Below are 17,089 nucleotides of genomic sequence, written 5' to 3' on the forward strand. Positions count from 1 at the left end.
AGCTCTGTGAAATTAGATTCATTAAGCCATGTTAAGTGCCATGAGACTCTTGCATGGTTAAATTTCAGAAGGGCAGAGAGCACTGTCATCTTATAAGAGGCCTCCTCTGTCCAACAAATGTGCAATACACACTTGTGAGTTGTGGTAAAGACACCCTACCTGTTCTAACACTTCTGAGATTTATCTTTCCTTCTTTTCTCCAAAATATTTCCTGTGTTTTCCAGTCCCATACACATTCCAAAAAATCCATGTAATAATCTCAGGGCCATTAAAAAAGGAAAATTTTAACAAAAACATCAGAATAAATCCTACTGCCAGCAAAAATAAAAATCTTATGAAGATTAAGAAAATGTTCAGTGAGATTCAACAAATCATAATATAGATCAAGGTTACTGAGACATAGAGGTGTTACCTATCTGTCCTCGCTTACCAGCAGGATTCTTGAATGACCACAAACGCACCCAGAAACCAGGTTCATATGTTTGATAGCTGTATCTAATTCATGGCTCCTTGCAGGTGGTTATTATGAAACCATTTTCAGTGTTTTAAACAAGATTGGCAATATTCCACAAGCATTTATCTTGTCCCTGCAGCTCAGAGGAGCAGAAGTGACAGATGTGGAGAGGGAGACTGGTCCCCCCTGGCACTGCCACAGCCACTCCATTTGCTGGATTTGCTGGTGCCAGTGTGTCCCTGTGGAGGCATGTGGCTGGCACTGGACTTACTGCCATGCTCATGTTGGGCAACAAATCACCCAGCCGAGTGAGAGCCAGGTTTGCCTGGGGAGTGGGCACTTGACCACAGGAGAGTGGCTGCACTGACAAGCCCAGCAGCATGAGAGCAAATGAAGGTTTCCCATCTCTCTGAATGCAGACTCCATCGACATGCTTTATTCACAGCAAGCTGTGCAAAGTGGCTGGTTTGGTTTGCAGATGCAGAACATCCAGACTTATCTTCAAAGGTATCTGCAAAACCCCCCAGTTTTGACAGCAAAAAAAACCTGGCTACTACGGCTGCTTAAGTGCCAACATATGGATTTCAGGCACTAATTGCATGCACCACAGCTTGATTAAATTGTTCCCTGGAGCTTTGCCAGAATAAATTATTTCACTGAGCTAAAGCTGGATCTGCACTGCAATTTTGAAACTGTTCCACACGTGCCAAGGCAGCATGGAGCTACACTGGAGGTGTGCCTCAGGTGGTTCAATCTCAGTGCACATAACTCAGGTTTACATCCCACTGTCCTCTAGTACCCTGGGCAGACATAGCCTTAGACATTATCTCCTCTGCAGAACCTGCTACCTGATCCTGTTAGTCTCTTAACCAGGATAACATTTTCATGATCAAATGCTCAGATCAGCATGAAAATGGCTAGAAAAAGGGACTGTTCTGAAATCAATTGCATCAGCTAAGCGCCTGAGACTTGAGCTTTTTTAAAAAATTAGTCCCTAATATCACAACGTTACAATATTCTAGAAAATCCCCTCTTGAGAATTTCAAGAAGAGTGTCTTGATCTGAATTAATAACAGATACAACTTCACTGAACTCCAAGAACAGTAATAGTTCTCAGGGAGGATTGGATCACTATCCTTTATGATTAATCAGACTTACGTAAAATTTTTAATTTTTAGTCCATGAAAAATCTACCATCTGGACAGCTTCGTAATGAAGAGCTTTACAGCAAACAACTGTAAACACATGAAAACTTTCTTCTCCCAGAGCACAGGAATGAGAATTACAGGTGTTTGCAGGGACCCTGGAAGTATCGTGGCCTCCAAGGCTGAGGGCCCCCGTGTAAACTGGGAGAGTAGTTCTGTGGATGCTTTTGCTGCTTAGACTAAAAAAAAAAAAATTAAAAAGGCACAAACAAACATAAAAAAAAGAAAAAAAAAACTAACTATAAAGCTGCTATATTTGTTAGGATCACCTTTCTGTGAGCTGAAGGCTTGTCCACTCACTGACCAGCATTACCTGAGCTGCTGAAAATGGACTTCTTCTTTAGCCAGTTTGAGGGGGAAAATGCAGAAAGGTATGTGTGCATATCTTCATTATGGTTTAGCACAAATGAAATAACTCCTGCTAGAATAAACTGAGACAAGAATAGCAATTCCAGCCCACACAATTCTGCAGGAAATGTTCCAGAATAGCTACATGGAGTACATTCTTATTACCAAATTGGATTGCTGTTGAGAGAGGACATGTGAACCAAACCATGTGGATATGTGGGCATGTAATCAAAGTTACAAAGCCACAGGGACTTAACAATGCTCAAAGCATCCATTGTACCTTGGTGACAGAACAAGCCTCTCTGCCCATCCTGTTGCTTTAAAGCTGTTCATTTCCATCACCAGATGCAAATTAAATCCCACACTTCCAGTATAAGGCGGTTTAATGACTGTTACCATCCAGCAGGGAGGTTAAGAACACAGCAGCTGCTTTCTGGGGGACAGTAACTCGTTCAGCTGCAGCACTTCCCAGCCTTGTGCCTGTACCCACTGGCAAAACTGCACTGTCAGCTAAAGCTCAGCATACTCCTTCCAAGCACTGTAGGAAAGGTTTTATTTTGGCTTAAGCTAAAATAAACCACTACCAATATTTTTTTTGTGAAGGTAAACTTCAACTCAACAGCGACAGCTGAGATGCCAGGACACCTGGTCTTTCCTGGTGCTCCAGAAGGACAGGAGGATAAGAACCTCCTGAAGTCCTCCGTTCCATGTGGCCCAGAGGTTGTAGAAAGTCCCTGTACATATGTGGCTCACAGCAGAGTCTGTCCCAGATGAGATTATACCAGTTTACAAGGGCAGACTGAGCTACAGCAGGACACTAGTTGAGTGTCTGCATTACAGAAAAGACAGAATCTAAATCTATAAAATCCTAAGTCATACAGGTTGCTGAAAAGTAATAAAATTCTTCTGTTTGTTTTTTGGGCTTTTTTTTACCAGACTGTCTAATTTGCTATTGGTGTCTGAGCTTCCAAAATTTGCCTCTTCTACATCTTTTTCAAAGCAGTCCGTTGCCTTTGAATTCTTCCAGACAATCTGTGGTCAAAGAAACATCTGGGGAAGATTAAAAAAATTAAAGGATTGGGCAATTTTAATAAGCTTCCCTTGGGAATCTCAAGTACACTACTGCAGAAATCTCAAGCACACTGTTGCTTTTCAAATGGTTTTGTCAGGCTGTACTCTAAGATCAGCTTCAAATTTTATTTACTGGACAGAACTTCCAGTCACCAATCTTCTCTTTGTCATTTAAGAAACTCTCATAGAAAAAAAATGCCATAACCTTTCTTCATTTCTTTCCAGATGTGATCAAGAGTTGCACTTCTGTGAGAGCAACAGAGTAGATTTGGAAATATTTAAGTATTGGACATAGCCAAATACGAAAAAAAAAAAAAAAAGAAGAAAAAGTAGGACTTTGGACCACATAAATCAAACTGAAAGGACAAATAGAGATTATTAAAAATTTTTATTTTTATTAAAAACTGTAGGTCAACATGACATTAGCTCAGTTGGGTAGAGCATGGTGCTTATAATTCCAAGGTCATGGGTTTGGTCCCCATATGGGCCATTCACTTAAAAGCTGGATTCGATGATCCTTGAGGGTGTCTTCCAATTAAGACCATTCTATGATTCTGTGGTTCTGTGATTCTGTTCCTGACATTGTGGAACACTTGAAGAGTACTAACATGCAACAGATGTGCCATCTCAGCTGGTCTGCAGCCAGAAATCTCAGAAAAAAAGTTAGTTTAAATGAGTAAAAAATAGGAGAACTGGGGACTTGGCCTGAGTAAGTGAGATTAGAAAGTTCTGCAAAAGGCCTGTATGTTTGTGATATTTGCACAAAACAGAAATTTATGTCTTCTTAGTGCATTTGGTCATCAAATACAATGAATCTTGGAGAAGATGAATCCCACTATGAACAGCAAAGGCATGCAAATCCCCAGGCCTTAGTAAGGAACGCAGTCTGAAACTGAAATATATTGTCCATTTGTATCTAATTATCTGTTGTTTAAACAGGCTGAGTTTCATGAAAATAAAGGTCCATTACAGTCCCAGCAGGACCCAGGGAATTAACTGGGCATCAGAACAGGTTTTGTGCATATGCCCAGTGCAATGCTTTCCCTGGAGTTTGTTATCAACATCCTCTATCAACACCCTCAATCTGTGATCATAGAACATCTCTCATTAAAAAACACTGTCAATGCCTTTCCCTAAATATTTCTGTTCCATTTTATAAATAACCCTCTTTAATAATCTGTGCACCCTGCTTTGTCTCCAGGTGGCAAATTTGCTCAGACTCTTCCAGATCCCCCAGATAAGCTATGCCTCCACCAGTGCCAAGCTGAGCGACAAATCCCGCTACGACTATTTCGCACGGACTGTGCCCCCAGACTTCTACCAAGCGAAAGCCATGGCTGAAATCTTGCGGTTTTTCAACTGGACTTACGTGTCAACAGTGGCCTCCGAAGGAGACTACGGGGAGACGGGGATCGAGGCCTTTGAGCAGGAAGCTCGCCTGCGCAACATCTGCATCGCCACCTCCGAGAAAGTGGGACGGTCCAACATCCGGAAGTCTTACGACGGCGTGATCAGGGAGCTGCTCCAGAAGCCCAACGCCAGGGTGGTGGTGCTCTTCATGCGAGGCGACGACTCCCGGGAGCTCATTGCGGCCGCCAACCGCTTCAACGTGTCCTTCACCTGGATTGCCAGCGACGGGTGGGGAGCGCAGGAGAGCATTGTCAAGGGCAACGAGCACATAGCGTCCGGGGCCATAACCTTGGAGCTTGCTTCCCATCCGGTTAAAGAGTTTGACAAGTACTTCCAAAGTCTCAGCCCTTACAACAACAGGCGCAACCCCTGGTTCAAGGACTTCTGGGAGCAAAAATTCCAGTGTAACCTGCAGAACCGGAAACCGCATAGAAAGGCTTGTGAAAAGCACTTCACCATCAACAGTTCCAACTACGAGCAAGAATCCAAGATCATGTTTGTTGTGAATGCTGTGTATGCAATGGCTCACGCCCTGCATAAAATGCAGAGGACTCTCTGCCCAAACACCACCAAACTCTGTGATGCCATGAAGCATCTGGATGGTAGGAAGCTGTACAAAGATTATCTCCTGAAAGTAAACTTTACAGGTAATAACTCCTCTTTTGGTACCTACAGAATGTAATTAAGCACTGTAATTAAGGAAATGTTCATCAGTCATGGTAACAGCCAGCCAAATTTCTGGTAGCAACTATTTACACAGTTTAGACCAGGGTGGTACACAGACAAGGTCACTCCTGTCACAAGAAGGCAGAAAGGAGAAGGATGCGGAGCTTGATGAGAGCTCTAAAAAAAACAGGTTGATGGTCCTCCTGCTTCCAGCAGAAGGAAGAGGTGAAGGTGGCAACAGCTGGTCTTGGCAATGTTGCACTCCATCCTCTAAAATTCCACACACCAACACCCATTTAATTCACAGCCAGTTTGGGCATGTCTGAAAGGCAATGGTCCTTTCACCATCTGCTACACCAGCCATCCGCCTGCTAATCCCATGCCAAGACTTGGCCTTCTCTCCCTCGTTTTGCTACAAATTTACATAACTGCTGGACCGTGGCCAATGTCTTTGCAATAATAAAGTAATAATTCCTGTCATAGGACCAGATGTACATAAACTATTCAAATATATGGGGTAGTGCCATTACCTGTGTTACAAAACTACAGGCTTAATGGCAAAGTATAAAAAAGCTGCATTAAACATGTGCAGGAGATGTGGAGGAGGGTGATCCATATGGGAATGATATGAGCAAACTTCATGGGGACTGGCTGCACAGCACGTGGCATCTCTGTGGTTTTGCCACCACGTAAGGCTGAGTTTAGCTTTTTTTATTAATACTATGACATAACAATATTACACCTCAGCAAAGCTAAATGGATCTACAGGGGAAAGAAGTAAAGTGTAGAACATCCTGCCTTTTTGTTTCTTCATGTCTTGAGTTTCTTCTGAAGCATCTAGGTTGAATTTGAATTTCTATGTAGTGTGAAACTGATACTCTCAACTGACTGAGTCGATAGTAAGGAACCATCATGCTGTGCTTTGAGTGAGAACTAGCTCCAAGAAGGAGGATAAACATGTGTAGGATTCAGCATGCTCAATCCCAAGAGACCTTCAGTAACTGTACAATGCTAATAACACTGAAAACTGCATAAAACTGTCAAATTGGAGCTTGAACTTTCCCCTCCTTTAGAGGTGTTCTCAGCTTTTGGCTCAGATCACTTCTAGATACTACCAACCACATCCCTGGTGCTTCTCTAACTCCCAGTGGGGTGCATCTGTTGTAGCCAACTACTCAAGTCAGAATGAAACAAACTTTTTGGGTTTAGACCTCTAGAAATTAAGAATAATCCTTTCTCCTTCCCCCCCTCACAGCACTTACAACACAGAAACTCTTTTCTCGTTTGCCTGCACTTATCCTCAGAGATACTTGAATGTCTTTAAATTGTTGAAATCAATTGGTTTTAGGAGGACAGCACTTCATGGGAGCTGATTCCTCGCATGCTGATCAGGAGGGAAGGCAGTGGTGTGCTTCTGTCCCTGCCAGGGAAATACTTCACAACTGTAATGACCTACCTAAATGAATAGGCACTTCAATATTTTAAACTTCAATTATTTTGAAGATTTTTCTGACACTACAGGTGTTTTTATGAGCTTAAATGAAAACGCTCTTAATAGAGTCCAGCCTTAAGACTAAGCAATCTTTGTTCAAATATAGGATTCTTAATTATTTTTCTAACATGTAGATATTTTTAAGCACCCAAGCATTTTCCCAGTCAACATCTAGGTATACAGCCAAAATAACCCCAATTTTCTTTCACCAAAATCTCAGGAATTTTTTTATTATCTAGAGCCAGAAAAAATAGTTTTTATTTTGACTGAAATGTCCTTTTTTTTTTATGAATTGGGAGTTGAAGTTGTTCAAGCTGGAAAAAAAAATTGAAGCCTATAATTTTTCAGTTTTGAAAACAGAAGGGTCTTTTTTGAACTAAATTAATTATATTAAAAATCAGCATGGAAATCTTTGAAACTCTGAAGAGCTTTATTTTCTATTAATTTTCATTTCTAATTTAAAACATTAAGAAACCTGTCAAGTGCTTTTCCAATGGCTTTGTTCCATATACATTTTTTTACCAGCTTACAACATTATTTGCTCATCTCTTTTCTTTGTTATTAGTTCTTCCATTATAATGTGAATCCCTATTTTAATGTAAGTTATTTTTTTTGAGCAGGTGAGTGATTTTTATGTAGCGAGTTATTAAGCAAATCTTCCATCCCTTCCTCCTTTCAGAAGGGTGTGAAGACTTAATACATATGTGAGATTTTAATACATATAAGTGTTGTCATTGATTTGTACAGGACCAAAAATTATTATTTGCTCTTTCCCGGATGAAGAAAATCTTTGTGTGTGTTGTTAATGCAATACAAGGACTTTGTTATATGGTGCATTTGATCAAAGACGCTCTCATATTTCCATCTCCAAACCTGAGAATGCTTTCCCAGCACCCTTTCCCAGAGAAAGGGTGGCATGGAAGTTACCAGTCCAGCAGCTACACTGAAGCCAAGTCAGGCTGTGGATGTTCTCTCTTCTTTAGCCTGGGTAGCGATCCAGACCCACTACAAGGAAACAGGCAAGAAACAGAACAGTGATAACTATATTTGCAGACGCACAAAAAGCTATTTAAGCGATGCTTCCTCTGCTAAAAGGCAGGGGTCCACATAGATAAGCCCTGCAAGCATAGAAGTCAAGTAAAGAAATGGTGGAAGAAATCAAGCAAATGGCCCTGAATGTCTCATCCCAGTTTGCTGGAACATGGTGCATTTCACACACACCAGTCTGAGTAAACGATCAGGTGCGTTTCTATCACTGGTGTGGGACAAAGCAATTTTAGACATTTACCCTTCACATTCAAATTAGTTTTGATTAGACTTTGATTACAGTTAATGAAGAGGATTAGCACTTACAGAGTGTGCTCCAGCCCATGCAAGATATGATTTGCCCCTGTATCTCTTGCTACTGACTACAGATGGAGTATAGAGTGATTAAGGTTTATTTTCACTTGCCATTTAGCTGAAAGCCTGAAGTGAGACTCTCAGGAACAGCAATAATGTGATATGCAAGGAAATACTCAGGGACCAGCTAACAGCAGGGTGGTTGTAGGGGACAGGCGGGATTTGTGCATCCTTGTGCTGCCACTGTTGCTGACATGCTGTGTGACAGGTAATTTCACTAATATCTCTGGGTTCCTACTTATTTCTTTTTCATTAAATTGAAATAACTCCACAGAACTGCAGTGTGGGATGAAGACAGTGTGAAATTTCATTCCTTACTGTCTGTGAGATACACCAAGCACATAATTTTCTTGCAAGTCAATAAGACATATATGACAAATGTAATGGTATTCTGAATCTTTATAATAAAGGAAAAAAGAGACACCTGTGCCTATTCCAGCTTCCAGCACCAGGATGTGAGAATGCAAAGTCCAGCCTCTAGATAAATGCACTCACTCAATTTCAGTGTTTATTTCGCTTTTCAAAGAGATATAGGCTGGTTCATCTTCTTGATTTTCCCATCCTCTACATTCCCTCCTGAGGGCACAAATGCAGCACTTGATGTTCTAAATCGTGATGGTTTTCTGCTGATAAAGAGATGCCAGTTCAAGAGGCTGTTAACTTCTATTACCAGAACAACAAAGAAGTGCTGAACAAAAGTAAAGGTCTCCATGTCAGAGAGCACAGAGTAAACTCAACTTCTCACCGTACCCTTCACCATTGCCTGGTGAAGAGCAGCATACAGAGGGGCTCCTGGGAGGGCTATGAATCCAAGTATGAACCCACACATCCAGAAGCCTTCCTCCCTCACAAGGGTGGAGGGGACAGTGCAGCAAACAGCTTTGCTGACTTATTTAGCTCGTTTAAGCCACCAGCATGACACAGGAAAGCAGCGTTGTCATTGGCCACAGCACTACTGCAAGCTTCACATTTGACAAGTGCCAGGACAGTGTGAGAGGGGTGTCCATCATTTGGGATAAAATAGTGGCAGGGTCACGCACAGCTGTGCCCTACATGTTACTGCCTGGTGTAGCTGCTCCTCCAGGACATTGGATTGGAAGGGAAGGGTGAGGAAGGGTAGCCATGATAATGAAAGACCAGCAGTGGCTCCAGGGCTGCTTATCTGTTGTGCAGAATAACAGCCTTGTCAACCAGGAGTGTGGGGCTGGGCTCTAGCTTTTCCCACACCAGTTAGCAGGGCTGATGGTGTAACAGGACTAACCCTGTCCTCAGTCTAGTGTGGGAGCATATGGGCAGAAGGGGGTTAGATTTTGGGATGTATTCATGTCCACATATCTTATGCAGTTGTCAGAACCTGCACAGCTAATGGTTGGAGGAGTTTAGCTAAAGTAGTAGACTTGGAAAAAAGATCATTAAAAAATTTAGGCAATGCATATTTAAAGTACTCAGTGTCTTTTCCTATCCCTTTCTCCCTCCTGAGTTAACAGAGTCACTGTCATGGACCTTTCTGTCTTGTGTTCAGAAATCCATCTCTTCTACAGCAAAGCCTGTATCACCAAAAATAGCTTATCCTGGGGAAGTCCTCTCCCCTGGCTAACCAGAATGACTACTCCAAATGAGAAAAGGCTTGTAAGTCAGGTCTGATTTGTCCTCTTTCCTCCACTGGACTTTATGACAAAACTGCGGGTCTTACCACATTTCGATGTGGTTCATTTCATTCCTTCTCTTCCTTCTCACTCTGCCCCAGTCAACACTGAAATGATATGAAGCAGAAGCACAAATTCACCTTTTCATTTATTCTTGAACACTGGTGACTTCTGTTGTGGGAACACAATTTCACAGACCATTTCCATCCTATCTGTTCCATCCAAGAAAGAAAGAGCTTAAGTCATGGTCTGCAACAAGCAGATGTCACCTTACTTCTGAGCACAGCAGCATTGCATAGTCCTTGTTCTGGGATTTACCCATAAATATTTCCTGTCAAAAGTGCACTTCAAAAGTCAATGCTCAGCCAAGCTGCATGGAGCACAGACCAAAGGAATCCTGCATTTGCTATCACAAGCAGATTACAGCTGCAGAAACGTCAAAGGCTGGCTATGAGTTCACAGCAGGGAATACCTGTGAAGGCTAAAGCCAGAGCTCAAAGCCCAGGCTTTGCAGCAGGTGGCCCTGCTACTCCAACACTTCACCCAAGGAGGTCCTTCTTGTCGCGTCAGATCCCCCTTGCCTTCAGCACTCAGTCAGCAGTGAGGTCCTCATGGCCTTCCTTGTGATGCTTATTTGTAGAATAAACCAGAACACGCTTTCAGATGAAGGCAAAGTTCACATGGACAGAAAGCATCCACTGCCTTGTTAATCATAAAAGTTGTAAAAGTGTAATATGTGATGGATTAGTAGCTAATAAAAGCAAGGAAAATTAGTGAATTCCCCAAGGTGCTAATTAAAGATACACAAGAAAAAGATGTCTAGGATTTATAGGAAAAAATAACTGCCTTTTCCTGGCACCACAAATGTGTCATAGTGTTTAAAACCTTGCAAGCAGCTAAGGGACAGCCTCTGAAAGCACACTTGAGACTTGCTGTTTTAGAGCAGAAGAACAGTTGAACCTGCACAGTATTTTCCCATATTCTCTCTGTATTGGAGTTACATTGGTATAAATACACAGAGAGCTGCAGCAAGATTTTGATGGCCTGGTAATCCTGATGGCCCCATCTACTTTCTCCTTCCTCCTCTCTTTAGAGACCTCATGGGATCTGCTGTTCCTTTACTTTGGATAAATTTACCCTCCAAGAGTAAATAAGCCAATCTCTACTTAGTCCTCCTGAAGATTTTAGTATGTGTATATATTAATATATTTATATACTTATATATATATGCATTTATATATATTTTAATTGTGCATGCTATAGATTAATAATATAAAATAATGAAATATAAAATAATGAAATTAAAGAATAAAGCAGGTTGGGTGGTCTCTAGGCTAACTACCTGCTGAAAGGTAAGGCAGCTGTGCAATCAGACGAACTTGCTCAGGTCTTTATAGATGTAAACTAGTTGAAAATAAAATACTATAGAACCTCTTCAACACCTAGTTCAGGTTTAAGGTATCATGATGGCAAGCAACTGGTCTGCACTCTGGATGTGTTGTGTGTCACTCACTGCACTCTGTGAACTGGATACCTGGGCTGGCAGAGGGGCACAGGTATCATCATCTCTAGGGCACATGTTCCAAATAAAATTTCCATTAAAACTTCTCTCACCGTGATGGCAGGTCAGTGACCTACCTGTTAATGGTGTCTGCTATCAAGCCAGAGACTATCACAAAAAGCTGCTGTTTCATGCTTTCCTTTGTCACTAAGTCACAGTTATTAGCCTGAGTGAGCAGGAGTAGAGCTTGAATTGTATTTTCACCCCTTGAGAGAAGCTCCAGAAGCTGAGGCCAAGGTGTGCTGGGCCATTGCTCCCCATCTAACTCAGGGGCAAGGTACTTTTGCCTGGTGCCACCACTGTCACCACTGCCTGCTGCCACCACTGCTGGCTGCCACTGCTCTCTGCCTGACATGGGCACTGAGCTTCCATGGACAGAAAGATGGGAAATGCAGCATTAGCAGGACGAAGAGCAGCAACAACTTTTCTTCATAGTCCTCAGGAAGTCTCTGGAAATATGTTGCCTTTGGCCTTTACCCAGCTGGGTGTCATTCCTGGAAAGCCTGCAGAAACCACAGGCCAGCAACAGCCCCAAACTTGTTATAGTGGCATATTTAGGTGAAAGTACTTTGGCATCCCTAAAATTGCAACTGGATCTCCATCTCAGTTTCCTCTACTTGAATATTTAAACAACCCACCACTTCAGCTGAGCTATGAAATACTGAACATAAAATTATATAGTCTATGCCTTGTATGTAATTTATAGTCAGCTGCTTATCTCCTATTAATAATGTAGCCTTTAGGCAGCCATAAATCTCTAGATTTCACAACATCCATGGGAGTGTGTAAATGAGGATGAGATTAGACACCCTGTGTTTGTGGAGAAACACATGACTGGCAAACAGCAATGATTTTCTTTCAGATCACATAGCTGAGAGACAGAAGGCTTGGTAACCTAATTTCTCTAAATCACAGGCTCCAGTGTTTGCCTCCTGCTTGTTTTATAATAGTTATTATTTTATCTTTTGTTTTGCTGGCAAATGGTATGTGAATCCCAAACACCAAGGGTCAGTACAAGTCTTCAGAGGAGTAGGAAATCCCATATAACCTTTTCTATGTACCCCAACTATGTACATTTCCTTTCCCAATCCTACTGGGTTTTACAGTAAGAGGGCAACCCAGGACATACCATGGAATTATATTCTTATTTTTCACACAGATTTACCTGGGAGAAATCTTTACACATAAGTAAAGAGATGTCAGGTCTGCTTTTTCCTGTGACCTTGAAGGAGAAGATGTCAAGTGAGAAAGAATACTTTGGTTCAGGATTCCTAGCCTTACATTTTAGCATCTAATTTGGCTTCGAAAAACCCATGGCAAGACCAGATTCTTCTCTACCACCTGCTACAGAAGAGCACTTTGTCACTTCCACACCTAATATCAGTTAGTCTCACTTGCATGCTGAGATAGTACAACAGGGGCTGACAAAGGCAAAGGCTGTGCTCAGAACACAGCCACAGAAGTGTTGAGGATGAGGACAACACATGAGAAGCTGATTCTATTTTTCTATTTTGAGTAATCTAGGTGTGCACTGGGCTTCCAGTGGGACTCCAAGAAAACTCATCTTTTCAAAAGGTGATGAAGAAAACTACAGAAAGTCACATATCCAGATATCTAATCCCAAAGATAACTAAATGTTACGTTATTTTTTAAAAACCCATATTCTTGTTGGCAGCTTAAAATTATACTACAAGGGCAGAAGTGAAAGCATAACCTATAGAAAAGTATCTTTTCTCCTCTAAATAACCTTAATTTCACAACATCCCAGGAAGATATTTTCTTCACCCAGTAGAGCACAGTACAAAGATATTTCCAGGCTAACAATGGTTAAACAGAAACAGGGACAAGACCAGTAGAGCTGCATTAGTGAGACACTAACACTCAACCCACCCAGCCTGGTGCTGCTATCTAGACACAGATCATGGCCTGAATCCTACATCTATTCCACTTAGCAAGTTTGCAGACAAATTTGTCCCAAGCTAACTGCTGTATTTGTACTTGCAAACTGCAGCCCAGATGAGCATGTGAATCTATTTCAGCTTTCTGCAGAGCCTGAACTACTCCCTTCAAGTTTGTCTTTCCCATTTCTGATTCCCAGTGCAAAAAATCCCCACCACTCAGTGATACAGGGCTGTTTATAAAAAGGGACAAAGAAACTCAACCCAAACTCAAAACAGCCATTGTTTACATTTTCCACTAACATATTTTTCCCAAAATTCTTCCAATTTTTTCAAAAAACAACCACCTTTACATCTCTATGGAGCAGAAACTCCTTTTACATATGCATGCTTTTCACAAACTGACCTTCTACACAACTCCCATCAACTGCAAACTGGATGGACCTGACAGACAAATGTGCATGACTTTCATTTCCTCATTTGTCAGAGCCAAGTTTCTAAACACCTCTAAAAGCATCTCAGAGACTATCTGCCTTGGCATCACTGCAATATTTATGGTTATTTAGTTAGCAGATATAGAATATAACGTAAAAATACATTTCATTGCTGTTATCTGGGTGAGTCATTTCCTTTCGTTTCCTTCTTCCTGCCTTGAAAGTGCATTTGTCTGAGCATATAACAAGTGAAGACAAAGAATATTAAAATTCTTCAAGGCAAGGGGAACAAGAGGCATATTCATGCATAGGGATATCAGAGGCAGAGAAACTTCTAACAGAAATGTCCATGAAATCCCAGCTGTAGCATGGCTACAGGAGCAGTCCTTTAATTTGCTCTTTTGCTTTTTGCTCCATTCATGGACAGCCCACCTGCTTAGTGTTGGGATGAAAAGGGGTTCAGCACTAAGTCAGAAAGGACCATGTCTCCAAATAGAAATCCTTAAACTTAAGGCATGTATTTTATAAAGAAATCACCTAGATCATTAATTTGGGATGTAGGGTCTCCGCACAAAAACTCACTATTTCCTGAATGCATGTGAAGAACAGCTCAGAGCCAGAAGCTGTGGAGTTGGGAATGGTGGTTGCAAACACCCAGTAGACGGAAAGCAGAGGTTATTGTACCTCCCAAACTGAAGGCCCCTGACCCCAATCTTGCATCTGAATTTCATCTCCTAGAGTTTTGCTTTTCTTGTACAAGCCCATCTTTCTACTTGGCAATATATGAATCATCCCATCTCTCCTAGACTAATGACACATATACATCTAGCATATTTCTTACAAGAGAAATTCAAGACCATTTCTGAAGGCTGAGAGATATTCACTTTTTCAATGTGTATCTACAATTGCTCCTCAATTCAATGGAGGTTTCATGCAGTCCATTTTTCTCCTTGCTGCTATACACAGATTCCAGACAATTTGATGGAATAAGCTAAGGCAACTATTCCTTTGTACATATGAAATATTTACCCGTTCTGTGGCTGAAATATGAGTCTCAGCAAAGAAAACACCATAATTTTATTCAGGGAGGGGAATGCACTGTGCTCAGAGGAAACAGGGAAACTACTGGTGGGTGTGAGAAAGCTGAGAGGAGCCCAGGCTTGAACAGAGTCCTCACGCCAAACATATATGCTACAGAAATCCCATGTAACTCTGTAGCTGAGAGAATATGGATTTTCAGGGTGGAATGTGATTGCTAAGGGCTACATCTGATATCACTATAATTCTATGATCCAGTATTAACCACGTTTGCTGTATGGATTGGAAAACACACAGAGAGGCATGAACTCACACATTCACAGGAGCACTCACCCACTGTCCTTTAAAAATTTACTTAACCCAATTCTATAATAAGAAATAATACTTGATGTATGATTGTTGAGATTGCATTTATAAAGAGTGAGCAGTAAATCCAAAATCAGTGGTCTTTACACACCAAAGGGAAGGGAGAACGTCCTGGTGTTCAGGTAGCAACACCGGTGAGTTCCAGCATCCACAATCAGGGGACATTCCCAGTTCTTTTTCTTGGAGAGGCTGTACCTTCTTGTTACTGCAGTTGTTTATTCACCATTCACAGGATGTTTTGCACATGCTGCAAACATGCTCTTCTTTCTATTAATTATGCCCTAAAAGCCATCTTCCCTTCTTCCCAAGGTTTAATTTGTGATCAGTAGCTAACTGTTTGTGTGCAGCTCTGGAGCCTCAAGCATCTTCCTGTGCTTCTGCTACAGAACTGTCCTGCTCTCTTCCTTTGGGAGCACTTTCTCTGTGGCTCTAGCTTTTACAAGAAGTCTTAAATTTGCTTCAAAACACCAAGACATGTCTGATCATATGCAGAAATTTATGGGGTGGGTGTTGCTTGACTCTTCTAGCCTAAGCAGCAACTGTGTCATTGTCTGTAACAGCAAAAGGTTGTGCTCTTGTGGTTCCTTCCCTTGACATAAATAATGTACCCCAAATAATACCTTTTACCTGTGGTTTCTGTAAAAGTAAAATTTTTTCATGACATTTCTCTATTTCCCTGATGAATGCAGCACTGCTCCGAGTGATCAGCTTTGTGTCAAAAATTGGCCTGCTGTGCCAGGATAGGTGTCTACCAGACAGTGGCTTAAAAAACTGTGAAACTGGTATTGGGAACTGATGAAAATGTGCTGAAAAAGTTTGTTAAACTTCCTCTATTACATTTGCACATCCATTTGAATAAATAGCTAATGGCTAGTTAATGCTCCAGTAACTGAAAGAATAAAAAGCCCATATTTAAAGGCTCTTTGGAGAAGAAATTATCTCAAGTCAGAGGAAGGTTTGAGGCAGTACTGTTAATGTCTTTTCTAGATCTCTGAAACATTTTATCAGTCTAATCCTATCAATGTGTCTCTACTTCCACCATAAAACAGGCAAATAAATCAACATTTTCATTTTACATTTTCCCCTGAGGTCCAGTGATTGCTGTTGCTGAACTGATTCAGTGGAGAAAGGCATTAGCAAAAGTGATTCTGTGCTCTCAGCTTCATCTTTTATCCCTGAGAACAGAAGAATTTGCAAGTATTAATAGGACATGCAGGTTGTGCGTTGTAGCATAACACATGCAAATGAAGACTGAAGATGTTGGGAGAGATGACGTGTTACCTTGGCAGCTGGTGTGTGGAATTCAGGAATAACCTTAAAAGCCAAGAGTTATCCTTTATCTGACTCTCTTTTAACTGGAATTCATTGTTGTGAGAAGCCCACTTTCCCCTCTCTGGCTGACTCAGCATTTGGTCAGCTGGGATGGACTCTGTTGAATACTGAATTAACTTGCAATTTTAGTAAATGTACATTTCTAGCCACTGCCTTATTATATGGAAAAGAGTAAAAATAAAATCCAGACTCATAGCTTTACAAGGGAAGATGAGCACATTTAATGTGTGTGGTGGGCCTTACTGAAAACATTAGTTTTATTTCTCCATCAGTGGAGAAATAAAGTATTCTTTGACACACTTTTATGGTATAACTGGAGAACTATTGATGTGGGAAGTTACCCACCTCCCTGATGGCATCTCACATTAGCCAGAGCCCCCCTTTGGAGGTGCCAATTTCTTTCCACTCTCCATAGGAGATCGGTAAGAAAACTGCACTCCCAAAACACACACTCCAATTAAACTTCTGCTCATGAAATATAGGTCAGTTTTCTTTTCATTCACTTATTATATTCCTAGAGAAAACTGATCCACTCCAGAATCTTACACCACGTGATGTGTGAAACATTCACCTTTCCAGCTGTACTCCAGTTCTTTGTCCTCCACCAGCATATGTCAGATGTGCCAAATGCTATAACTGAGCTGCATAATATGTCTAAGCCTAAAGGTTCCTATGTTTCACTGTGGTATTGTGTCTTTACTCCAGCTCTGAGGAATTCTACAGCTCCCTTTTTCTCACAAAATATTCCGTAAATTTGAGCTTCAATT

General features: G+C 41.3%; 1 protein-coding gene across 3 annotated transcripts in view; it reads left to right on the forward strand.

Annotated features, from left to right (window-relative positions):
• Positions 1-17,089, forward strand: part of GRM3 (glutamate metabotropic receptor 3) — a 102,551-nt gene that overhangs the window by 66,732 nt on the left and 18,730 nt on the right. For all 3 annotated transcript variants that reach the window (XM_053978575.1, XM_053978576.1, XM_053978577.1), the window contains one exon: positions 4,280-5,135. In XM_053978575.1, coding sequence (XP_053834550.1) covers positions 4,280-5,135 — 856 coding nt within the window. The remainder of the gene's footprint in view (positions 1-4,279; positions 5,136-17,089) is intronic.

Source organism: Vidua macroura, chromosome 5, assembly GCF_024509145.1.
Source record: "Vidua macroura isolate BioBank_ID:100142 chromosome 5, ASM2450914v1, whole genome shotgun sequence".
Taxonomy (NCBI): domain Eukaryota; kingdom Metazoa; phylum Chordata; class Aves; order Passeriformes; family Viduidae; genus Vidua; species Vidua macroura.